We start from the raw sequence: 27,932 nt of genomic DNA, 5'->3' as shown, positions 1-27,932 counted from the left end.
TTCACATACATAAATATTTAAGAGCTTTGTCAATCAAAGATCACCAGTGCTACCTTTTGTGTACTTAAGTGATTCTACATTTTATTTTATTATTTATTTTATTCTACATGTTTACATTTCTTGAAGTTTTATATTATATCTTTTAAAAATATAATAGCATTTTTTCAATTTCTCATATTTTATTAATTCCCTTTATTACCTTAACAGCTTGTTACCTTTAATAAGCAAGTTAAACTATATACTTTTTTGCAACTTTTTAAAAATTTATAATATTGAAATGTTGCATCTTTATATACAATAATTTTCATGTCAGATACAAGATAGATAAACTAGAAGAATGTGAGCATTTTAAGAGTTTTCCATCCCTACTAGTAATATTTGATAGTCCAAGTTTATTCTATCCTTAACAACATACTTTGTTTTTTAAAAATATTGTACAGGTTAGAAGTTTAGTTAATGCAGACTATAGAATATGAATACTTGAATTAAGCCTTCTTTTAATTGGTTTGCCATTAAAATGTACAAATTAATAAAACCTATTTATGTCATTGGGTTGTTGTAGGAACGAAAGTTAAAACATGCAGCATTCTTGATATAGTGCTTTGCATGCTTTATACTGAAGTATTATATTTTTATATACATTAGATTTTATATAAGTTACTAATTCCTAGCAATCAAATGGAAATGAATGAAGAACAATTGAAACCTGTATTTTTCTTATTGTACTTTCTAGGAGCGACTATGGTTTTAATTGTTCATTTTATATATGTGTATATATATGTGTGTGTATATATATATATATTGATTGCTAGGGACTAAAAGAATCTGAAGATCCATTTAAGGAAGTAGATAAGAAGTGTTCAGAGAGGTTATAATGGAAAAAGCATTAGATATTTAATAGACATAATTTTGTGCCAACAGTGCTAAATATTAAGCAATAATTGTGATAAAAGTTTCATTGCTAATGATTATTTTAGCATTTCTATGGAATTTTATTTGAAATGTTCCCTTGTTTGGTCAACATAAAATATATGTGATATTTTCTCTTTATTACTGTTCATAAATGAATATTCAGTATTCTATTAATATTCATGTGTCAAACCTTACTGATATTTATACACATAATATTGATGATAGATAATGTGGCTTGTTTTAACTCATGATGATAGTCAGGTATTTACTAAGTTTCATGGTTTGTCTTGAGTAGTAACTGGAGACCAATAATATTGTGAGACAGTAAATTAGTAATAACATTTTAATACAGTTGATGTTTATCTTTTTTGAAGTAAACAACATTAATCTAGAAATTTTAAGAAAAAATTCTTAATATAATTAGAATCTAAAAAAATTGGAAATTGATGATTAAAAGCCTCTTTTACTTAATGAAGTGTCCTGTAAAGTTAACACTTTTTCTCCCAGGTAGATAGATACCAATCTTTGGAATTGCTGTCATTTTTTGACTAGCGGAGAAAAGTTTATTTACTTTAAGACGTTTGTTAGTAAATAAAATTCTGCTATATACAGTGCTATCTGCTAGTTAACTTGTGTTGCAGAATTGAGTAAAGCATCGATGAGTCAGTTATTAAGTGTTTATTGAGTTACTACTATTCCCAGGCCCTTGCTTAGCATTTGACTGTTATGAGAAAATGATTCAGTTATTTCTACCTAATTAAATATAAGTTTTGAGTCTAAACATAGTTACTAACTCCCAATAGCACTGTTGGACTTATAGTGCTAAACTATGCAAATTATACTAAGTATAGAATAGATGGATACATAGGATGCTTGAGATTGTGAAAGAAAACTAGGGAGGAATTAAAAATCACCTTTGAGGATATGATGCTGAAAGATGTGTGTTTTAGCCAGGCCAGTGGAGCATAGAGCATAACTTTGAAGAGTGCATAAAAGACTCAGAAAGCAGTGAAAAAGGATGATGTCTTTGGAGGAATGGGAAGCAATTCTGTATTACGAGAGTTCTGTATTAGTAGTTGCCCTCTTTGGAATAGATTCTTTATCAGAAATTTGCATGAAAATACAGAGAGAGAACAGTTAATAAACTTTAACCCCCACCCAAAAAAAAACCAGCCAAATGTTGAAACTCAAATTACTTAATTTGGCACTGGTTTCAATTTTTCAAACACCAGTCCATTTTTAAAGTTATATCTGATTACTGTCAGACATATATATACAATTACCTGGCCTTGCTGAAATATTACATTGGCTTGTCTTTTAATTCTGAATACTTTTTAGTAGCATTTGATCAGAAGTAAGTATATTGAGATACTGAATGCCCAGTTTGAAACTAAGAAATAAAATGTGTTTTTTTAGTTAGGAAAAACCTAATGAAAAATATATTTTTCAAACCAACTGAAAAGTATAACATAATAGTCATATGCCTGTTGCCTAGAATTAATAAATCTGTTAATCATATGTAATTATACACACACATATATATAATATTTTAGTTGTAGATGGATACAATATCTTTATTTTTATGTGGTGCTGAGGATTGAACCCAGTGCCTTACACATGCAGAGCAAGTACTCTACCACTGAGCTACAACCCCAGCCCCTCATATGTACTTCTGATTTGTTCACCCTTCAAGAACTAAGCATTTCTAGAAATACAGTTATGATCTCTTTATATCCTTTCACTTATCCATGGAAGCAATCACTCATACTACCTATCTATGCATCCATAAATTAATTTTGTGTGCTTTAAAAATTCACATAAATAGCATGCACTTTTCTTCCTTAATCCTGAAATTTGGAAATATCTACTGTATTTCAAAATGTTCATGCTTCATTATATAGCACTTTCATTTCTAGATATATATCTAATATATGATAAATTTTTATAATATGAAAACACTCAGAAGAATGTCCATTTCATCATTGTTCATGACAGTGAAAAATTAAAACAACTCAGATACTTGCCAACAGGTGAATGGGAAACAAATTGCAATAAAAGAAGACAGATTACAGTGGTGGGAATGAACTAGTTACCCTCTGCCTTTTGTTTATGTCACCTTATAAGAGCATAGTAAGTGCTTAGTGTTTTGTCCATGGAGTTAAGTCTCAATAGTTTGGGGGGAAAATTTATATATATATAAATTTATAATATATATATATTATATATATAACATATGTATATATATTATAATATATATGAGCGAGACACACATACACACACACAAAGAAAAAAACCAATGTACATATGATGTGGTATCTACATTGTAAAGGTATGATGCTGACAGATGTAATCACCAGTCAGATTATCAATCATCGGCAGGAGCAAGAAAATACTTGTAAAGGTATGATGCTGACAAATGTAATCACCAGTCAGATTGTCAATCATCGGCAGGAGCAAGAAAATACTTTTGGCCCCCATTGCTGATCTTTCTTATTTTCCATTCTTCTTCCCAAAAATGTCTTTCTCCTTCCCTTAGGATTTTTACTTTTCTAATTAAGAAGCCCTTGGGGGAACTTCTTAATTTTTTTCAGCTCTTAAGCTTGCAGGCTTGAAAGTAGAAAAAGGAAACATGACATTGACAACATGCTTTCATATTAAGTGATATACTGCTAAAAAAAAAGTGATTTTTTTATAGATTACTAAAATTTATCTAAAAATCCTTAATGTACATTAAAACTATTTATTTACATATTTACATATCTTGTGTTTACTCTGAAAATTTTATTGTGAATTTTAATGTGACTATTTTTTTGATGATACTAGATACAGACAATATATTGCTTTATTGTCAAATATCTTTAGAACAAAACTTTTAACATGGGCAGCCTAAATATGGAGAAGGGGCTGTGGAAAAAAGATGAAAGCATTGCTCACCAGGTACATAATTTAGACTTCCTAGGGAAAGCATAACAAGGCTTATGTCTGGCTTATCCAGATTAAAATGAGCTTTAACCAGGGCTGTGTGTGGTAGTGGTTCAGAAAGAATAAGAAATTTTTATTATATTAGCTAGAAAGCTAAAACCTAACTTTTCCATAGTTTGCATGTAGAAGAGAAAGAAGGGGTTCCCTGTACCTCTTTCATTATTTCTATTTTGGGAAATAATTAGATTTTAATTGAGTGCATCAAAAGTATAGAAGAGTTTAGAACTGGGGAAATTTTGTTAATTTATTATGAAATTTTAACTATTAATTAGACGTAGAATAAGTTTATTTTATATGCTTTAAGTTGTACATAAAACATGAACAAAATCGAAGTTAATAAATACAAATATGGGTGAGGCAGTAATAGTTTTTGAAAAAGATATTCTCACAAGTCTTTTAAATAGTCAAATTTTAACTGCTAAAGAACAAAAGAAATGATGAAATATAGAGAAGACAACTTTTCTTCTTTTAGTAGGTTCTAGAACTATTAATGTATAATGATTAAGATTTCTTACCTTGAGGAATTTAGTGTCATAGGAAAGAAAAATACATAATAAGAAAATGATAGTGTTATAAATGTTATAGGATGCTGTTGTCACAGGGAAACATATAATAAGTTCCTTCTAGAGGGTATCTGGATCTTCAAGGATGTCTGGCAAGTTGAATAAATGGAAAGAACATTCTTGGCAAAGGGAAGGTGTACTGCAACTTGAAAAACATGACATCACACAGCATTTTTCAGTAACATGCTATGGTTAGATACATGAGAAGCATAAGATTTGAGATGAATTGAACACCAAGCATAAAATCAGGTTGTATTGATAAAGTGGAGCAAGATACTTGAACAGTTTTTAAAGGTACTACATGCCAGGTATGTTGTAGCTCTCCAGTCTCCTTTTTTATCCTTCTAGTCTAAGCAATATAACCTCTAGGCACACTAAATTTCCTTGAGTTGTTCAAATTTCTATTCATCAAATATTTATTGAACATTTATTGTATGCTAGGTACTATTCTAGGCAGAAGGGATAAAATAAAATATACATGTTCTCTGCCTTTACATATCTTAATAATCCTCAGTTAACACTGGTAAGTATATAAGCAAATAGAATACACTCTGCTGACTGTTAAATAATGCAGGTAAATGTTGCTGGTATAGGAACCTAAAAGGATGATGATCAACCAAGTACAAGTTATGTCCTGAGCCTTTGAATAATGAGTAAAATTTGGTGAGAATTGGGATGAGTGCGAGTGACAGAAAGAAGAGGACACTTAGGCAGAGGAAACCAACAGAGTAAAAATCCATAAAAGAGAAATAGTATAGCATTTTCCTAGCAAGTTTCCCTACTGCACCCTCAGACCCTTACTCTCTTACACTCTCCCCACATCAGATTGATCCTTTAAAGACATGAATTAAAATCATGTCAGTCTTCTGCTCAAAACTGTCCATTGGTGTCCTGTCTTCCTCAGAATAAAATTGAAAGGTTTACAATTGCCTAAGTGGCCCTGTGTACCCTCTTCCTAAATTTCTGATGTTATCTCATTCTTACCCTGGATTACTGTACTCCAGCCATAGTAGCCTCTTTTCTATTCATCTTACAAAGAGACCTGCACTTATGATCACACTTTATAAAATAGCAGCCTCCTCAGCCCTACATTCATTTTTTTCTCAGCTTACTCTGCATTTTGTCTTAAGTGGCTCGACCATAATTGGCAGGTGGCAGTATTGCATGAGTAATCTCACTGGATGCTAAGAATCATGAAAATGAATATTTTTTTTATTTTAACTGTTGCTCTCATGATGTCTAAAACAGCTATATATAAAATAAACATTCAAAATATTATTCAGTTCTAAGGAGATTATAGATAGGATGCTTTATTTTTATGTTTTCATCTTTTTATTTCCCTGGAACACTTAAGTATTACATGAATTGACACAGTAACAATAAAATTGGTTTGATTTTCTTTTAACTCATTCAGATTATTTACTATATTTTTAAACATGTATTTAACAGTAGAAACACATTTACAGTATTGTATATCACTGGGTTTCAAATACATAGTTTATTCTTTTGATCCAGAAGCATGTCAGCTTAACAATATCTGAATCATTGAATTTTTAATACAGTACTAAATAATAATAATAATAATAACTGCATTTTAGTAACAAATACTTAAGCGGTTGTTTTATAACAGGTTATTTTCCCTGACGTTATTGTTATGTCTTTATATAATCATAGGTATAGCTACAACATATTACATAAGCAAAGACTGAACTTTTGTACATTTCAGTAATTTAAAATAGTCAAATTTTACACTGAGTTCTTGCACATACATTGGCTTCAAAGAGTCAATGGTTTACCTAATGTATATATGCCACATATTGCTAATCCTAATAAGTACTAATTGTTCAGTTCTCTTACTCATCACATTTCCTGTTGTTTCTGTTTTGTACAACTTGCATTTCTCCCACCTTCCCAAAATACCATCTAGGAAGCCTTTAGTGGAAAACAGTCATGATTCAGCAATCAAGTAGTTGTTCACTACAAAATTGTGGGAAAGGGGATTCAAGAGTTGATTCTAAAGAGATTACACACACACACACACACACAAAAAAAAAAAAATTATATATGTCATCTGTTACTTTCTTCAAATCATCTGGCAATGCCAGTTCCTTCTCTGCTCTTTCTTTCCTATGTACTGCCTTCCCAGTCATGTCCTTGCTAAAACCATTTAAGACAAATAGGTAATGGCCACATATCAAATACAAGTGTTAATAATTTAGGTCATAAATTAGAATTCAACAAGATATGGGATGATAAAATGTAAGGATTGCCTATCTATTACAAATATAAAAGTTTTTTCTCTTGCAAAAATTATAGGGGATGGAGTGTTAGATCTCTCTACAAAGAAAACCAGCATAAAATCTGAAGAGTCATCTATATGTGATCCTTCTTCTGAAAATTCAATGGCTGGGTAAGCAATATCTAGGAAATATAATTTAATATTAATGTAAAATTATCTTTGCAGAGAACTCTTAATAATATTCTGAGTGGTATTGACATAGTTTTCCTCCAGAATTTTTGTCACTCATAAGTGTGTCTCTCTCATACCTTTCATTTGTCCTTTCTCTTTCTTTTTTATTCTTTCTGTTAAAGAAAAGTTATCAGAACAATCACCAAACTTTAGTTCATGTTACTAAAATGAACTATCAGCTTAATCATAGAATGCAACCTAAGAAGCAGGACAAGTAAGAAAACTTTACATTAAAAATTCAGGAGGCAGTTTTAAGGGAAATATGTGATTTCAGTATTTAATTTTTTAAAAACAATGAACAAATTCTAAAAGTACTATACTTACTTACTAATTCTTAAAGCTAGTTTATAGTATTTATATTTTTTTCATTATGCTTTAGATGTGGTGGCAAATGATTTAATATATCTAGTAGTCACCACGAAAAATCCTTTCATATTTTGAAAGCTGTCATCGAATAAATTTAAATAAATACTAGTGAAATGCTGTTCTGTTGGACTTTTGGATTTTTTTTCCTTTTTTTGTAACTTTCACATCTTCCCATTAACTACATAGGAAGCTTTTTTGGTCACATTTCAATCTGAGATGTAGAGTGTCATTTGTTTCAAATAAGGCTGCTGTAGTGTTTGAGTCATAAAATAGATTATAAGCTTTCTGTTTGAGAAACTGAAAATTACCTGAAACATTTATACTAGAAATAACTCGTAGTGTCTAAAAAGAAAAGTATTTTATTCAAATACACCTCGTTTCAAATTTTATGTTTTTGTCTAGAAGAAAATTAGTCTTGTGGAAATAGGGGATGTTTGTGTTTGGAAATATTCTTGCTGCTACAAATTTCCTTTAAATGGGTTGACTCTTTTATTACTTGTTTAGCGGTAACGTCACGTTTCTACTAACAAAAACTCCTTTAGGATTTGGGTATTTTTTTTATAATGGAACTCTAATTGTACCAATAAAAATTATAAGTGTTGCTCTGCAAGCATCTTTCAGAGGAATAGCAACATCATGAGAATATTTTTACAAATACTGAGTTAGGATTTTATGTTCTTGGAAGGTCTGCCCCTTGAGGCCACCGTATCATTGACACATTGTCCTACCAGGACTGTAACGTTTGCTTTGATAAGGAGTAACTACCACATCTCACAGACTTAAAAGTGTCATAAGCAGTGATGTTACCTAAGCAAGGAGTATAATAAAGGAGTGGACCCTCCCCTTCCATAGCTGTGTGAGAGTCTCTCATGCATCAGTTTACCATCGTTTCATTCCATCCATCCAGGAGACTACACAGAAACAGAGAGGACTATGTGGAAAGAAGTGCTGAGTTTGCAGATGGTTTGCTCTCAAAAGCTTTGAAAGACATTCAGTCTGGAGCACTGGACATAAATAAAGCAGGCATACTTTATGGCATACCTCAAAAAACTTTACTTCTCCACTTAGAAGCCTTACCAGCAGGGAAGCCTGCATCTTTTAAAAACAAAACTCGAGATTTCAATGATAGTTACTCATATAAAGACAGTAAAGAAACTTGTGCAGTGCTGCAAAAAGTAGCCTTGTGGGCAAGAGCTCAAGCAGAGCGCACAGAAAAAAGTAAACTCAATCTACTTGAAACCTCAGAATTAAAATTCCCAACAGCTTCCAGTTACCTCCATCAGTTAACTCTACAGAAAATGGTTACTCAATTTAAAGAAAAAAATGAAAGCCTTCAATATGAAACTTCAAATCCTACTGTACAATTAAAAATTCCTCAGCTACGAGTAAGTTCTGTTTCAAAATCACAACCCGACGGTTCTGGTCTGCTGGATGTTATGTATCAAGTTTCCAAAACCTCTTCAGTCCTAGAAGGATCAGCGCTCCAAAAACTGAAAAATATACTCCCTAAACAGAACAAAATAGAGTGTTCTGGTTCTGTAACTCACTCAAGTGTTGACTCTTACTTTCTACATGGGGACCTCTCTCCTTTGTGTCTTAATTCTAAAAATGGAACAGTTGATGGAAACTCTGAAAATACTGAAGATGGATTGGATCGAAAAGATAATAAGCAGCCCAGGAAAAAACGTGGCCGCTATCGGCAATATGATCATGAAATAATGGAAGAGGCTATTGCAATGGTAATGAGTGGAAAAATGAGTGTTTCCAAAGCACAAGGAATTTATGGGGTACCTCACAGCACTTTAGAATACAAGGTAAAAGAAAGATCTGGAACACTGAAGACTCCTCCGAAGAAGAAACTACGATTACCAGACACTGGGTTATATAACATGACAGATTCAGGGACTGGCAGCTGCAAAAACAGCAAGCCTGTGTAGACTACTTGTTAGGAAAACGTGTGTGTGTATGTGTGTGTGCGTGCGTGTGTGTGTGTGCACAGGTGTGTATTTGTGTGTCTACATACACACATGTGGGAATTACAAATGCTCACTTTGACAGGAGACATGAAATTTTACAGTTCAAAAACCACTTACATGCCTTTTGAAAAAAAAAAGTTTTATTCAGGGTTTTCACTGTGGACAGAATTATATAGTTGCTTACTTAATTCTGATAGTTTGTATTTAATCCTTGTATAAATAGGTGAAAGAAATTCAGGTTTTCTTTAGTAGTCAATAGCATAAAGCGTGGGAAAACAAGTAAATGTCAAGTGAAACATTTTTATTGGTGAAAGGACATTCTAGCCATTCAGTTGAACCATCTTATAATGGTAATATGATATTAATAGTTTGTAAACAATTTTACATAACATACTTAAAAGTTGTTATAAGTATGTCAAAGAACCAATCAAAGTTTAAATAAACAGCTATCTCCATGCTAAGAAAAATTAATATATACAGTATTAATACACTACAGTGCATTCTATAAAATACAAATGCACTCAAGTGCATCCACCAGGAATAGAAAGAAAACCTTAAAAAATATGTATAATGAAATTTAATATTTATCATTTAATAGTTGATTTAGCAGGAAGTTGGGGTTTATAAGGTATATACTTAAAAAAAAAAAAAAACCTGACACATAGTTAACCCCAGCAGCTATAGAATCTTTTAATATAAGATGGAATACTAAGAACAAAAAGTAATTTAAATTTAATTATTAAAATAATTTAATTTTGTTTTTCATTTGAAAAATAAGCTAATGTGTAAGGTTAGAAAAGAAAGTTGGAATGCAACTTAGAGCATGTTTATAATGTGCACATAAAAAGCTTGAGAATGATAATTTTGGTTTAAATGTGCTGGTTAGTTGATGTTATGACTACTTTAAAGTTTAAGGATTGTGACACACTCCTACTATTGAAAAACCTCAGTGTAACTTTAATATATTTGCTGCTGTGACATTTCAAAACATTTTCAGTTTATCAAAATGAATTACAGATTTCATTTTGGTGGGCGATACATTATCATTTTGCTAATAACCAAATTTGCAGTTTGTTCAGGGTCTTGAATAGATTTACAGATATTTAACACTGAAGCTGTTTTGAACTTTCAGTAATGTAAACTCACTACTAATTGGGTAGTTAGAAGCTGGGCAGTGCATTTTAACTTTTACTAGACTCATAAGAGAGACCAGTAATTTTTATATAGCAGTTTTAAAATATGGGTCAGAGTATTCATGTTGGATTTATGGAGTATGCAGTTTTAGAGGTAAAATGTTATAAAGCATGTGCCTCCATATAAAGAATGAGGATTGTGCTTTATACATTAAAAATTCTGAGTGCCCCTTTTCTCTGTTAAAATTCAGGTTCTGATCATTTTTCTAAGTCAGATTTTTCAAGTTCAAACAGAATTCTTACAGCTGAATTTAAAAAATGAGTGCACCTTGTCAAATACTTGTGTTTTTACACTTGTGTTTGTGTGTATTTAATAATCACATATACATGTAATACTAAAGAGATTTTCAGCTATTAAATTTAAAAACTGCTTACATGTATTTAAAGTAACTGACGAGTAAGGAAATACACAATCTAGTAGCTATTTGGTATCTGAGATCTGTAGTGAATTCTTTTCAGCTGTTAATGTCACCTGCATACTAGGGTATGAATCCTCTTACTCTCCCCACCCCCCACCCCCCAGAAAATATACATAATAGATTACAAAACAGCAGATGTCAGGGTCATCTTTCTTTTTAAAGAATTAAGCCATATTTTGTGAGGGCCAGACTTGGATTATTTAATATATTCCCCTTCCCCGCCCCACTGAAAAACAAAGTTAAAGTAAATGTTTCAAAACAATTTTATTGACCTCTTTATACAGAATTTTACTTGCAAAACTTTGGGGGCTCGAATGCATTACATAATATTTATATTGTATTGAGCTTTTTTATTCCTCACACTATATTTACATTAATAAATTGATTGAGAAGTTTATAGTAAAGGGAAATTTACAGAACACTTTTATATCATTTAAAAGATGACCTGACCAAAAACTTTACAGGATTCATAAATCAGGGATCATTTTGCTATTGACTTCACAGTGATCAGTAGTTTTATAGGTAATATTATAGTTAATTTGCAGCATTTTAGTACTTGTATTATTTATTTTTGGTCAGAAATAGTAAATTAAAATATTTTTTGATAGTTTATAGGTAATGATCAACCCATAACTTAAAAGAAACAAAATGTTTCTATTATTGAGTTAACTTTTTGATTATACAAACTAGGAAAGGCAGGGAAATTTATGGGTTCCCCTTCTCCCCAGTGGTTCTAGTAAGATGTTCTTTATGTTAAACTTTCAAAGTACTTTATAAATTTAGTTACCAGTTACTACTTAATTGACAATTTTCTGAAAAATCCAGTTTCAGCAGACTTTTAATGAAAGTGAAAGCAACCCTTATGTGCTTTCTACTTATTTGAATGTTCCTCAAGTATTTTATATTTAAAATAAAAAAGAAGGAAAAGAAAAAACAGTGCCTCTGTTTTTAGAAAACTACTGCTCAGTAAAGTTGTTTAAACCATTTCTGGTAGCTAATGACAATTTTATATTAAATTGTATACTAACTTTAGTGAGACTGATTTTTTTAGTTGTTTACAGTACAAATACTTGTATTTGTTTTTTAATTGCAGTATTTCCATTGTCGCAGTAATTTAGTAAAACTCTGTGGCTGCCTTGATTTTGACAGATTTTGTTAATATAAACTGATTGTTAGGCAATTAGTTATATTTATGCATAAATCAATTGCACTATAATTCATGAATTATTTATTACAATATTTTCTAATGAATTCATGTATCTGTCTTGTGTTGTAAATGTACTGTAATTCTGTTCCTACTTTGTGTTGTTATATATCTAAATCTGATTGTATGAATTTTAATTGTTCAGTTAACGTGTTTCTAGGTTGTAATTTGTAGTAAAGCACTTCAATGCTTTTGCACTTAAATTTACAACACTGTTGGCGTGTGATTGATTTACTCATTCAGTAAAAGAAAGAAGAAAAACAAAAGAAAAATTTGACTACACTGACTTCTTTGATTCCCTGTAGGAAGGGATTTTTATTAAAATTAGAAATTGACTTTTTCTGAAGAATTATTTCAAAAATAAATTTCTAATGGAAAAATGGGTAGTAACATAAAGTAGGCAGGATGTTTTCATTTTTATGTCAAACAGGGAAAAGTTAGAAGAAATTTGACATGAAGAACAACCTGGGCTCTATGAAAAATATAAGTTTAGGGCCTCTAATCACTTGGGAAAAAAATTGTAGATTGGAGACTTTTGTGTATATTCAACTTACTCATATTAGGTTTTTCTTTGAGATGGAAGAAACCAGGAAAAGAAAAAAACTAAAGCCAAATAAGTATATTGGAGAGTTCTATAATTTGAAAACTTATTCACCCTGATAATATAAGATACAGCCTAATATCTGAATATCTAATGGGTACCTGTATTAAGCTATTCTTCATATGACACCAGATGGAAATTATTGGCCACCGGGGTATATGAATTCGCATCATTAAAAGGAATGAGCTGAATTAGAAAATTCTACTTCTAAAGCATAGATTTCCTTGGAATGTCAGAAAATGGTTATAAAAATCAGTGGTTTTCATAATGTTTGGATGTTTCATAATGTTTTTATTTAGATTACTTAACCCTAGTTGTTCATTTTGATTGTTCCTACTTTTTAAGGACATACTTATTTCTGATGCTGGGAATTGAACCCAGGGCCTCATACATGCTAAGCTCACATTCTACTAACCACAGCCCCAAATTATTTCAGCTTTGTATTTAACTTCATTAATAGAAAAATGCCTTGGAGCATTTCAGGAACTGTTACAAAAGGATGTTCATCTTTAAGATACAGAGCAATGTATTTTTCTAACAAACATCCTCCCTTTCATTATTAGTTAACAAACAGGATTAATAGGCTACATAATGTAGCTTTAGAAACTGTTGAAGTGCATCTGTTAGGATATTTTGGGTTTTCTTTTGCTTTTATGACAAAGTTTTAGTTTGCTAGATAGAGTATATCAATATTTAATACCTATCATTTCCTCATGCTTTTGCGCTTGTTTTGAACTTTCTGATTTTAAATCCTGAGAGTCAGTTCCATTGTACAATTCAAATATGACACAATTTACAAAGCAAATTATTTACAGAAGGAAAATTCAGAATCTGAGGTTATATGCTTTATTTATCTGGAGGCAGCAATAGACATAAGAAGTTTTATTGTAATTCACATCTCTCTTTGATGGCTTTTTTATAGCAAATTATTTTAATGAAATCTAAATGAAATATTGCACATTTACCTGTGAAATAGGTTATGCCAGTTTTAGGGAGCAAAATAATACTAATTCCACCTTTTGTTTTAAAAGAAAAATTCTTTAGTTTGTATTAATACACCAACATAATAATTTTTTATTTAAAACACTACATTCTTCAGTTGGAACACTATCGGTATATCCCTGTACCAACCCTAAATAAAATTTGTATAAATCAGGAATTTAACTACATACATAACAAATCACAAAAGGAAGGTTATTTTCATGTACAGAGTTTGGTGATATGTTTAATAAAAATAGATACTTTTCTGAAACAGAATTCTTTTAATACATTTACTCTTCTTGCTGCTGGTATTAGATTAAAAAGATTTTTTTCATAGACTTATATTAATTGATAAGCAATTTGGGCATTAAGCTTAGATGTATATTAGTTTCTGCAGTGGGCATTTTCCTGCATTTGAAATTTAATAATTAGGTAAGTAATGCCTTTAGTTTTCCTTTAATTACTGTAGTATTTAAATCAATTAAAAATAGATTTAATTTATAAATAGCTTCCAGTTGTTTATTTTTTTATTAGGCAAAAATGCAGCTTAATCTCAGAAAAGACAATTCTATTACTTACATTAAATCTAAATTCCTTAATTTTCCTTGTAACTATACATAGCTCTCTTTTCTTAACAATTTCATTTTTAGCATTTGAAAAAATATTTTAAATAAAGATAAGATTATACTCCTACATTTTATTTTCCTTATTTGCACTAACATAGATAATTGTCAAAATAACTCACAGAATGTGTACTTTACAAAAATTTTAACTCCTTCTCAATTCTTTACATTTAATGTTAATATATCCAAAACACTAAATATTACCAATATGTAAATATAAGTATAATTATCAGCTTTTATATTGCAAAAATAGGGCTTTGCTTTGACTCCTATACTTTTGTCATTGGACATTATGTTATTTGTGCTTCCTTATATTTTTGCTAAACCATAATCGAGATGTCATTATTGCAGCTCTGTAGGTGTCAGGAAGGAGTCCAACAGTACCAAAATATCTTGTTCAAACTCTGTCAAAATTATAACTCCTTATCGTGGTGTTTTTGCTGTAATTCATTTTTTTGTTTGATTTTTATTTTTAGTTCAACTGTTGATGCAAAATCAGAGGAAGCTACTAAAATGGAAAAAGGAAAATCAGCATTAAGCAAAGTTTTGGAATCTTTGTGCATACATCACCAGCAACAAGTTTTGGCTATGTTGAAATTTCTAGTCCAAGAGCAGAATGCTACTTCTCTTTGCTGTTGTAATACATCATGTGCTGTGTCTTCAGAATCTCAAAAGCCTCTATTTGAAGATGATTTACATGGTCTGTTCTGTAGTTGTGAATATAGACTGGCAGAAAGAGGGTGTTTACCAAATGAAAGACAAAGCCCAGGTTTGGTGTCTCTGCCAGTCTGTATTAAGGAATTACATTGTTTATCTTGCCAAAGTGTAACTATTGAACACATTACAACAGTAATGAATAGAGGAATTGCAGATACTTACAATTCTCACAGGTGCTGTTCTGGACTGTTACCAAACATTCACTCTACAAAATCAGCCTTTCATGGTCCTCTTTTGTCAAGGGAAGTATGTGATCTTTCAGTCAATCTTAAAGATGTGTGTAGATCTCGAAGTCCCTCACCCCCACCGTTATCACCTGTGCAGACTGAAGGGTTTGAAAAACTGAAAGATGTCATCTCAGAGCTTTCAGCCTTAGAAAATAACAAACTTGAAACAAGTACTAACCAGCCTCCATCTCTAACACCAGCAGAAATAAGCAGCAACAAGGGTGACCATGAAGTCAAAATACATAAAACTAAAAAATCCAGTAACTCTGATTCTTTATTCTCGGATGCCAGTGGTAATTGTACTCCAAATTATGAAAAAGGTGAAACTGCTGTAATTTTTCAAGATTTAATGGATCGCATTAATGAAAAATTAAAATCAATAGAAACCACAGATATTACAAATCTTGTAAAATTATCTAGCAATGATTGTAATACAGATAATGATTTTAAATTGGGAAATTTAATAACATCTCTCTTGCATAATGCAAAGGCCAGTGATTATAGTTTTATGGAATTACTCAGTCAACATGATAAAAAGGTAGAAAATAAAATTATTCAGACAAGATTTCGAAAGCGTCAACAAACTTTACTTGCAATGCATAACTCTCCTGATTCACCAGTCATTAGAAGGCAGTCTTTACAGATCAAAAGAGAACTTGCTAGTCTTGATGGAAATTTTATGAGGAAAAAATACAATGAAAAAAATTCAAGGAAATTGATGCACAATGATGAGATATTTTCATCAGACAAGGAAGAATTGCATCATTGCCAAGTGCCGCCTGTACAAAATTCTAAATGCTTTCAAGATAAAAATCATGCAGAAACATGTCCACCAAATTATACTCTTCAGTCATTGCAACTACCTCTTCATAGTATAGAAACTAACTCGGCTTTTGATGAAATTTCAGAAAACTTTAATAAAACAACTTTAGCAGAGAAAATAAGCATAAGAAAATCACAGGAGAAATTTTCAGCTGGAAAAAATAACGAGGAGAATCCAAAATTAGAGAGTACTCAAACTCCTTTGAGAAGTGATGGACTTTTGAACAGAACTAAACGAAATATTGTACCTCCAGGGTGGTATTCTATATATGTAACGAACAATTATGTTTTCAAAAAATCCCCTAAGGCCAAAAGAGTGTCTGATTCCACACATAAAAAAGATGCAGTGAAAAATATTCAGGTTGAAAACTCACAGAATATAGATCTAAGCAAGATTGCAATGAATTCGAATTTACAAGTTGTCGTGGAGCGTTTGGAAGATACGATAAGTATGGCCAAAAAGTCTTGGAATAATGGGCCGTTATCAGAAGGATATAAAGTTTCTAAGAAATTGATAGAAATTGATGATAAAGACCAAAATGTTGAGCGAGAGAAGACTCCTATTTTAAGCAGAATGACATGTCAAGGGCAGGGTTTATCAAAATCTGCAGTGTCATTAAGCAGTGTTATCCAAAGTCCGCAGATACCTCCAATGGACTTGAATAACAAAAGACTTGATAATCAGAAAAAGTCTTCTATTTTAGATACAGATAGTTTGATTTCTGGTTTTGAAAATGTACCAACAAAGTGTGAAGGTATTGAAAGCTCTTCTTTTTCTAACTATTCTAGTCCTATCAAACTCATGTTTTTATCAGAGATTAAAAGTAGTGAAGGAGTCAAATATACATTGACCTCAGTTGGTACCTCGCAATCAAATGCTGATATTCCTTCCGAGAAACATGTAACGCATCACGTAATTGGAAAAAACACAGAAGCAAATGAGGATATCCCAAATGCTAGGTTTGAAAATGACAATTTTAATCATGATACTGATACTCTTCAAAGAGAACTAAACAAATGCAATTGTGTAAAAGAACCCGCAGAATCTTCTGCAGTGTTTACAGATGATCTGAATAGGGATAAGCCACAAGAAGAATCTAAGGGAAATTCAAGCAGTGCTGTTGATTCGTCTTTTAAAAGAAAACCAGGTAGACCTAAAAAAATAGGTCCCCAAGTTGTGAAACAGATTAAACGACCAATTGGAAGACCGCCAAAACCTAAAACTGATCAAACAGACATCACCATTTGCCAAAATGAATCCTTTAGTGCTGAGAGGAAGAGCCCAGAATCTCTCATATCAGAAGTAAAAGAGGGTATTTATAAAAAGAGTATTACTGTAACTGTTATTTATGGAAGGTCAAGAAGAACTAAAAGGCATGTTTCTGAAGGAAGTGTAAACAGCAATATTATGTCATTAAACAATAATGTTGATGATTTTCCCACTGAATATAACAGTCTCAGAAATACTAGAGAACATGAAATTGACTTGAGTAAAAGAGTAAGTGCTGTATCAAGTTTGACTGCTCAAGGAGAGGCCTTGGGGTCTGGCTTTGAGCATGTTAGACCTGTCAAGAACAAGTGTGTGGTACCTCAGCCTCCTAAGAACATTATTCGACCAAATCAGAAACCTTTGGCAATAATTAGGAAACCTGGTAGACCTGCAAAAGTTAAAATCTCTGGCATATCTGTGACTATTAATAGAGTTTCACCTCAGGAAAGAGAAGTAAGTATTAGCAGCTGCTTACCTCCTTTACAACAGGAGAATATATTAGAAAAATCTCTGCCTGAAGAAATGCATGAGCAAGAATGCAATAATATGGATAAAACAAGGCACACTGAAGCTGACATATTTAAAAATGGATCCAAAAGTATGGTTGCTACTCTACCTTTGAGACATTCTATTAGGAACAGAAAACCATCTCTGCATTTCTTGCATTCATTAGCATCTTCTAGCTCACTTATTTATAGAAATGCTCTGCTTCATAAATCATATAAACCCCATATGCAGAAAGGCAAAAATCAGAAGAAAAAACATGCACAGTCAAGGATAAAAATAAGTTCCAAAGATAACCCAGGAACTAGACATGCAAAGAAAGCAAAACAATGTTTGGAAGATAACAAATTAATGCCCATTTCTGAAGTATCCTTGGACCCTATAATTTCATCAAACTCTTTGCTCAGGTGGTGGGCTACTTCTACTTCAAGCGATTCCTTATTAGAGGAATTAAACAATAGATTTGAGCAAATAACAAATGCTTGGGTGCAAGTAAGTGGAGATGAAGCTGAAAGTTTTGCTCATAAAAAGAAAGAATACATTGAAAACAATAATTTCAAAGTAGCCAAGCCATTGGAGACTTGTCTTTTAGAACTTGAAGTTTCACCTGTAAAAATGCTTTTTCAGAAAAAGTATGATTTGAATGAACTGTGTACCTGGTTTATGCAGTCAACAGAAACACAGTCTCTTTCACTAGTTAGAAAAGCAAATGCTCGGAATCCTTTGGAAGTAATAAATACCAAGGGAATTAAATTAGGGGCCAAATATTGTGATTTTAATACCAACCCCTTTAGAAAGCACTTTAAAAAATTTGCACTCTCTTCTCCTTCAAAATCAGGGAAGTTGCATATACTGCATAAGATGGTTAGTTCTCCACTCTTAAATGTGAAAAGTAATTTAACACTAGCTAGATTTAAAAGGACTGAGTTTAAGAGGTTGCACCATGAAAGGTGGAGAAGAGAGGGAAAGCTGCACAATCTTGGAACAGTTGATTGGAACTCTAAAAGGAGGAACTTAAGATTTTTCTGTCAGAACCAGTTTTTAAATAAGACTGAGGGGGGAACAAATGCTGACATCCCACTCCGTGGAAAAAGCGCAGTAGGTAATCAGTGTATTTTGCCACCTGAGATCAGGGATGACTTTTTGCAAGAGAAGGTGGCAATGCCTGACTTCAAAACACATGCTAGTTTAGAGAATAAATTTCAATCAGAAGCAAAGGAGAATGGAACAAACTGCAGCCAAAGAGATTTTGAAAAGAGACTAGGAAATGTATGTCCAAATAATTGGAGGTCAAAAACCTTGAAAGATTGTAGAATATTTTTGAGGAAGATCAATTATCTTGAACACAGAAATACTTTTAAGCTAAATACAATCATTTACTCTCCTGAATCTGTTGACAGTGGAAGTAAACATCTGACACATGTAGATGAATCAAAGCGCTGTACTTTAAGATCCCATTCTGCTAGGCAAAATTCTTTTAAAAAGCAAGCTAAAGAAATAGAAAATACTAAAGCAAATAGTCCCTTACCTGATAAATTTGCTGACCAACTTGGCAACAGTAAGTTAAGTAAATGTGTTAATTTTGACAAGAATCCTTCTGATAGTTCTCAAGTTCTTAGCAAATTGAACAAAAGAAAAAGACCACCATGGAAGACCACAGAGTTGTCAACAAAAAGACATAAACGACAGTCTTACAACAGTGGACAAATGGCAAACTATTTTTCAAAATCCCAACTAGGTAAGTTTTTCTCTCCTTAATTTTAAAGTTTCATTTTAGGTGCCTTGAGTAAAGTGTGAAATTAGCAGGTAGAAAAGAAACAGCAGATTCCATTCTAATTTGTTTCTAAAATACTTGGACAACCTAATTTCTTGGCACCTAGTATGAAACTCATGAAGTTAGGTGCTGCCAAATGTTTCAATGCATTTCCCCCATTAATGATATACCTGGGATTTCAAGCACATACAGATATATTTAGTAGAGACATAGAAGCTTCTTTACAATATATTATTAGTAGAAAAGTTATATTGTCTACTTTTGCATTTGATCTAATATAAAATCAGAAAGCAGTTTGCCAGATTAATATGACCATATAACTAAAAATTTGCTACATTGTATGTTAATATATATATTCTCTTAATAAATAACAGCTATTAGATCTTGCAGGATAAAGTAAAAACTCTCTTTGATTATAATGTATTGCAATCCTAGGCTACCAGTCTCCAATTCACCATCAAGTTGTTATGCCATTTGGTACTGTTTTGGAACTTACTTTATTTAAGACTGCTTGTTTTTAAAATATAGGAACAATATTTTTCCATAAATTAGCAAACTTGTTGAATATTTATTTTCACCTCAGACATTGAGCTCATTTTCACTAATAGAAAGATGAGAAGTTCTTTCCACAGCCTAGTAAGAGAAGAAGAGTCATATGCATGTTAGGATTCATGCTACATTGAGAATACAAACAATCACTTGAACAAGTAATATATTCCTTATTCAGTTATACTGACCTGATATTGGTGCTTCAGGGCATCTTTGGAACTTAGCACAAATATGATAGGGACGTTAGTTGCCAATATGACCATTTTCATCTCTGCTTATTAATAAGTGCTGGATAATGCAAGATATTTAGAAGTATGTGAATCCTTACTGATGACTTCTTTGCCATGAAAGAATTCCAGGCTACATTTGGAAATTTAAGAATACTTTACATTGTATATTTTAGTGGTTTGTTTTGGGGGTTGAGGAAGTATTGGTGGCTTTTTTTCTGATTACCTACTTAAAACTTTTTTAAAAGCTAAAATAAGTAGTATGGGTCTTATATTAAAATTATTAAAAGAAGAATTAAATTCCTTAATAGGTTAATGATTTTTATGGGCCTAAAAATTCATTTATTTAACTGAGTAACTTTAAAATACCTTTTTCAGTAATATCTAGTATGTATTGATTAAAATTTCAAATATTTAACATACAGTGATTAAAATGTCAAAGATAGTCAAAATAAGATCTCCATTAGGAAAAATAAATCAAAATTGAGAGAATGATCTTTGTTTCTTGTCCTCAAAGTAACTAAAAATGACATTATAGAAAATACAATGTCAGGGAAAAAACCTGATTGGTGAGTTTTGGAAGAAGCTTATAATTCACCTAAAAATGTGTGTATTTTTATGAAGAATAAAGTGTAAAGTTTCATTTTAATGTTCTATATCATCCTCATTTCATGCTGTTATAGTTTACCAAAGGTAATTTACTTTAATTCACTTTACAACAGAACCGTATTTTATCCTTTCAGCCTCTTAAGCATTGTATCTTCCTAATTATTATATATAAAATTCATTTTAATCTGATTTTTACCCCACTAAATATGATCCCATCCTAAAAAAGTAAGATGGAAGCTGTCTAATTATGACTTTTTGAAATTAATTTCAAAGTTCTTTTTGGGTATTTAAAAAAATTGTTTTTCATCTTATTTTAAAAATTACTATTATTAATTCCTGTTCTGCTTAAAGTTTTATTTATCTTTTACTGATAACTTTCCTTTTTTATTTTTTAACATTCTTTTTTTAATCAACAAGAACATTATTTTTATAAGGTTGTATTTATGGCAGTATTCGTTATATCTTTCTGAGTTTTAAGTGTTTTCTTATAATATTATTTTTTTCTCATTATTGTTGGTATTCCATACTTCTTTTTGACCTTTTGGGAATGACACTAAAGATCATTATTAGTTTTATGTGTGATTTTCTTCTTTGTAGAATAATAGCAAATGAAAACTTAATAGATAAAATTTTAACAATGGGACTTTTCTGGAAAATTTCCTAGGATAATGTATATAATGAATTTTGAAATATTTCTGTTGGTGAAAAGTTTTGTTTCTACCATGAATGTCTTATTTTATACATTTTTATTAACTGTTCAGATATAGTTTAATACATAGGAGTTTTTAGATTTCTATTTTACCACGTTTGTACTGCTCTTTGTCAAGCATAGACATGAAGAGGAGAAAGAAAAATGAAATTCCATCCTATTCTTAGTTTAACAAATATTTAATGAATCCCTGCAATACACTTTCAGTCACTATGGAAGGTTTGGAATTTTCCCTAAGTGAGAAAACAAGACCCAGAATATTTATTTATCCAATAAGTAGAGTGTACTTCATGTCTTTAAGCAGGATATTGCATATTTTAAGGGAATACAATGGTTAGTCATGATTTTTGTTCTTCTGGAGCTTACTGTCTCATGGGGGAGAGAAAAATGAATAGCCAGTCCCAGTAGGAGGATGGGTGTCATGACCAGAGAGAGGTGAACTGTAGGAACATGTAAGGAAAACTGAATGCAAAGATTTATACGTTATCACATAAGTGGAAACAAAGGATGCCCAAATATTAAGAGCTGGTAGAAGGAGGTTTTCAGGCAGAGTAAGCTGCTTGTGGAAAATTTAGGTGATACAAGAGAGTAGGCTTTTTGGAGAATTGAGTGATTTATCAGAGCTGAGATATAAAATAGGAATCATGGATTGGTTGAGTTTGAGAATGGGGAATGATAAACAAAAAAGCTACTGAGGGAAACATGTTCCAAATTTTGAGGTTAACATTAGTTAATGAAAAAAAAATGTTTGAATCCCTAATAGTAGGAGTAATGGAAAAGAATAAATTTGAGAAAGATCTGTGAAGTAAAATAGAATATTTTACAGAGTAGAGAAATAAAGGATAGCATCTAGGTTCTTATCTTGATCATCTGGGGAGATCAACATTAAGTGAGATAGATATAAGAGAACCCTCAGAGGATTCAGTTTTAGACATAAGAGATTTGAAGTATCTAGTGCAATATCCAAGAAATGACATTTGGGAAGCAGGTGTTGTGGGTTAGGAAAGAGGCCTGAGCTAAGCTGGAAAATCTGGAGTCAGAAAAATTTAAGTTACATCATTAGAAGACATTACTGAGTGTAATATTAAAAGAACCTAGGATCTCAGAGCTCCAAGTGTGAAGGGAAGAAAAAAAGATGTATGCGAAAGGAGACTGAGGAGAATAGTTAAGTAAAGGAGGAAATCCTAGAGAGAGTTAAAGGGAAATGTTTTAAGAAGGGAATCTGAGTTGTTGAGATGAGACTGAAGCAGTTTCACTGAATCAAGGGATTAGCTTAGTTGATTTAGCAGAACCCCAAAGTCTAATTCAGAGCTTCATAATTAAATGGAGAAAGAGGAAATTAAGAAAATTAGCACAAAAAAATATAAATGCCTACAAATGGAGAGGAGATAGAAAGGTTACTGGAGTAAGATGGTGTTGAAGGTGGGTTTAAAAAAAATGTTTAGGGGGTCACTGGGAAAAAGCCAATGGGGAAAGGTTGACTATTCAAAAATGTGATGGCAAGCAGTAGGAAAGAAGAGACACCACCAAGTTGATTACCAGGGAGAGGACTTGGGGCATTGCTAGAGATTAGTCTTGGCCAGAAGGTTCACTTGTCTCTTGAGAGAATAATGGGAATGATATGTAGGGATGCAAATCAGTAATTAATAGAATATTGAGATATTAGAGTTCATCTGCTAGGACTTTAGAGGTGCTCTAATAGTAAGTATGGGAGAATTGGGTGTTGGGAAATATGGATAGAGTTTGAAATAAACTCTCTTGAGAAATACAGCATTGTATGGCTGTGTGGGTTTTATCTCAGCTGCAAGGATATAAACTTGGACCCTAGTGGGAGGTCCTGTAGGTATAAGAATAGTTGGGTTTGCCATGTGGGTATAACAGAAGGACAAAGAGATCAAGTCAAGGATATAACCTTCATTCCTTGAATAGTGAGGAGCTACATGATCAGAATTGAGTTCTAGATTATCTTTTCTAATAGTAGCACAAAATACAGATTTGGGGATAGAGGACAGAAATAGGAGGAATGAGTCAGTTTCACATTTTTGATGTGATACTGACCTAAAATTAAACATGATTATTGAAAATAATAACAAAGACCTTTTTTAGTATCAGTATCTTTTAAGTCACTCAAGTAAACATGTGCCTTTTTCTAATTGGTAAGTATTTGGAAGTAAATAAACTGATTTTGGACACCCATGAGAAAATCTTTAAGACTAAATAACCCAACATGGACTTGAAATTGCAATAAACTAAAAGTGCTCATGTAAAATGCTACGTTTTCTTATAAATATTCAGAATTTAATTGCTACTTTGAATTAGATTCTAAGATGATTAGGAAAAAATTGTTCAGTTTGTCAGCTTCTCCTTTTGTATTCTGCCCTCAGAAAGACTGAATATCCATTTTTCCATTCATAATTTGGTTTTCACACGGGTATATAACTGATGGGCATTAAGCACCATACTCCAAATACCCAAAATCAAGAATGACCATATATCCTTCTCCAGTCCTGCTTATGAACATTTTACCACATTTACTGAAAATTGAACACAAATGTTCCTTTAAATTTGTATGATACAAGCAACCTATTGGACAAAATATTCTTAAAGACATTATTGTATAAAATTTGGAGTTTCTTCCTGTACTGTTATTCAACATCATAATTGTTATTTAATAGAAGAAATTATGAAGCACAGAGTAAATGATACTCTAATTTTGATAGAAAAATATTTCTAGATGATTCAAGTCACCTTCATCTAGTTTACCTCACAAAAATCCCAAAGATGGATTTTAGGGGACACTAGCTCCCCAAGATGCTTTGTGTATAGCAGTTCAAGATGGGATAAGATCCATTTCTTACTGATTTCCAGTGCCCTGTTAGCATGTTAGTTTGTATTTCCCAAACTTTTTTTTATGTATCACAACTTTTTGTATGCCATAGAGCAGTTGGGGAAGCAACTGGAAACGCTGCTATATATAATTTCCTGCTAAGTTTCTCTGTTTTTATCATTATACTTCCAGAAAGAATATAGATGACTATCAAAATATAAATTGATTTATATACTGGATTTGGTCCTTTTGTACATAAATTAACATTCTGCATTCAAAGGAATGATCAGATTCTGATCATTGTTTTATTTTTCCTTATTAAATTTTTTTCATTTTAAGAGAGGGAGAGCTGTGATAGCTGAAAGTTTAGAAGGTCTTACTGTCTGTAGTATAAACTATGAGAAAATAGCTGACTGTGAATTTAGAGAAACATAAGATCAATTGGTATCTCCTCAAATATGTAGCCATAGTCTTAACTCAATAAATGAAGATATTTGAATATAAAATTAATTCATCAACATATCTTTTATGTGGGCTTCATATAAAAGTGTCAGTGTCATAAATAAAACTATTAAAACTTTTTTGTTTCAAGTATTCTAATTAGGTATTTTAATTAAAATCCATTCTGTTTGCAATTGAATTTTTCTCTATTATAATTTCCTCAGGAGAGTTGTAGGCTTTGAAAAGTTTGTAACTTTTGCCATAATGCCATTAAAATATAAAACAGCTACTTTGATCATCTTTGTCTTGATGGGGTTTTAAGGAAATTTCTTGAACATTTTGTATTCCATTGCTTTGTCAACATTACCGTGTTTTCAAGGTATCCTGTTTTACTAAATATCCCATATCTTTCATAGGAAACCATTCAGTTTATTCAACAATCAGTGAATACTTTTTCTTTTGATTTACCAGACATTGAGTTAGATATTAGAGAAACGTAAGAACCACTCTAAACATTTCAAGTTGGTTTTGCTTTGCTAACGTAATTAGTACAACTTGAAGAAAGGTAATCTGGTTGATTCACCATACTAGTAGTGATTACAGAGTATAGAGCTATTTTCTAACATAGATTTAATTTTCTAAATTAAGTGGTCTAGTCCATGGCCTGTTTTTTGTTTCTTTTACAAAAAAGTTTTATTAGAGTACTAATAAAACTGTTGCTCTACTTGTGCTAAAAATCTGAATTGTGAAGTTCCAACAGAGACCTAAAGTTCACAAAATCTAAAATATTTAGTACCCGACACATTGCATAAGAAAACTGCTAATTCGGGTTTATATCAGTACAATTTTGATATGATATGGCTAGAAAAAAATGAGTTACATATTGTCTTTAAAAATACATTAAGATTATTCTATCCTGTTCATCCCCAATACCCCATCTACTCCCTTTCCCAGCACAAGACAATTATTTGCCATATTAGTTGTTTTGTTTTGTTTTGTCTCTTGGGGACAGTATCTATCTTTATCCAGCAGAGTGGTACCAGGGGAGCTATGAGGGCCAGATTTATTCTATTTTGTAAATCTTTATTCTCTCCCTGCAGCCTCCAGATCTGCTTTCTATATCTGAGGTAAGTTCAAGGGTCGCTCTTCTACCTTAGCCAGCAGCTATCACCTATCACCTATTAGAAAGAGATTGATTTCATTGCTTCCCACCTGCTTCAATATCCAAGTCTTCTTCCTTTCTCCCCCTTTAATTCTTAATTCTATATTCTCTCTCTCTCTCTCTCTCTCTCTCTCTCTCTCTCTCTCTCTCTCTCTATTTATTTATTGAGACACAGTCTTGAACTCATAGGCTCAGGAGATCCTCAACTTCTGCAGCAGTTGGTACTGTAGGTGTGTTCTTCTCTGTTTCTCCTCTCAAGAATTCAAAATCTGTAGTTCAGATCACCATTTCTTCCCCTCATTTTTTTTGTGGGCAATAGACAGTTTTCATCATTGTGGGGCTGAGAATTCTGTAGTTATCATAATATTAAGCCTAGTAAATTCACCTATAGATTAATTATTTTTAAAAAGAGCAGAGTAGGTGTGTTAATGGTTTCACCTTACCACTTTTCACTTTTCTGGTGTTTTCTTTTAAGGTGAACCTAGGCTTTTTTTGTTGTAGGCCACCTGGAAATTCATTTGTTTCCTTCTTTGTTTCTGTGTTATAACAAACATAGAAAGCTAAATTTTAAAAGTCTTTTCTATTTACTCTATTAATGTATTCATTCAAAGATGTGTAGCATACTGTGTCAGACAGTATGCTAGACACATGGGGAATCCTGGGCCACAAAACAATGTGTAGTTCCTGCCCTCCTGGTTTACATTTATTTGGAGAGACAGACATTGAGTAAATGATTTCATAAATCTATTAAATTCTCAATTAGTAAGTGGTATAATAAATTAGTAATTAGGATGTAATTAGTAGTAATTAGTAAATGATTTGTATGTTAGTATAATAGCTGAGCATTGTTAAGTTACAGGAGTGAGGGAAGACTGCCCTAAGGAAATGCTGGTGAAGCGCAGCTGTGGAGGGTGAATAAGAATTAACTAGATCAAGTGGTAGAGAACCAGGAGGATAGGAATGATCTTCCACAAAGGGGGATTTTGTGTGAAAAAGTGCTTATGTGTGGGTTTCTTGACAGGTTAAAGGGCTAAGACATGAACGGTGTGCCTAGATTGGAGAAGAGTACTGTTCAGTACAGTGAGGACTGGGGAGGAAGTAAAGGAATAGGTTGTGCATGTCCTTGTAAACAATGCTAAGAAGTTTATATACTTTCAGTGGCTTCTCATTGCTCTTAAAGAAGAGAGTAGAGGGCTGGGGTTGCTGCTCAATGGTAGAGTGCTCACCTAGCACATGTGAGGCCCTGGGTTTGATCCTTATCACCACATAAAAATAAATAAATAAAATAAAGGTATTGTGTCCATCTATAACTAAAAAATATTTTTTAAAAAAGTAAAAGAATAAGGAAAGTATATGATATTATCAGACTCTTCTTTCTTTCTGAAGATCTAACTGCATTGTGAAGAGTGGAGGTGTAGACCATTTTGGTGGCTCAGATGAGGATGGTTCTATTTTAGAAAGTGGTTCACAAACTTTAGTATGCATCAGAATCACCAGGAGAGCTTGTTCAAAAAGAGGTAGTTGGGCTTCACTAACAAAGTTTGATTCAGTAGCTATGGGTAGGGCCCAAGTGATGTTTATTCTGTTGGTCCAGGGACCACACTTTGAGAATCAGTGGTGTAGAGTGTAGAGTGTTGGTTGTAGTGATAGGAAGAAGATTAATTCTTTACTAATATGAGTACAGTGTTATAAATTTCTCTCTGAACATACTTTAGCTGTATTACACAATTTTGCTTTGCTATGTTTTCATTTTCGTTAAATTCAAAATGTTTTCTGATTTCTCTTGTGATTTTTATAACTTACA

The 27,932-nt window shown here is 32.0% G+C and overlaps 1 protein-coding gene across 8 annotated transcripts in view; it reads left to right on the top strand.

The window, feature by feature from the left end:
* The window catches only part of Lcorl (ligand dependent nuclear receptor corepressor like), a 140,112-nt gene that overhangs the window by 101,868 nt on the left and 10,312 nt on the right, over positions 1-27,932 (top strand). For 2 of the 8 annotated variants that reach the window (XM_071614180.1, XM_071614181.1), the window contains 2 exons: positions 6,774-6,867; positions 14,767-19,568. The exons of 1 other annotated variant lie outside the window; for it this stretch is intronic. In XM_071614180.1, the coding sequence (XP_071470281.1) occupies positions 6,774-6,867; positions 14,767-19,568 (4,896 nt within the window). Of the gene's footprint in view, positions 1-6,773; positions 6,868-8,200; positions 12,329-14,766; positions 19,569-26,066; positions 26,094-27,932 lie in introns of those variants that run through there. 5 more of the 8 variants (XM_027939206.2, XM_027939172.2, XM_027939213.2 and 2 more) reach the window with 5 other exon arrangements.

The sequence above is a fragment of the Marmota flaviventris genome, chromosome 7 (genome assembly GCF_047511675.1).
Source record: "Marmota flaviventris isolate mMarFla1 chromosome 7, mMarFla1.hap1, whole genome shotgun sequence".
NCBI classification, from domain to species: domain Eukaryota; kingdom Metazoa; phylum Chordata; class Mammalia; order Rodentia; family Sciuridae; genus Marmota; species Marmota flaviventris.
Note: the sequence above shows the minus strand (reverse complement) of the source record. Positions and strands in the feature narration are given on the sequence as shown.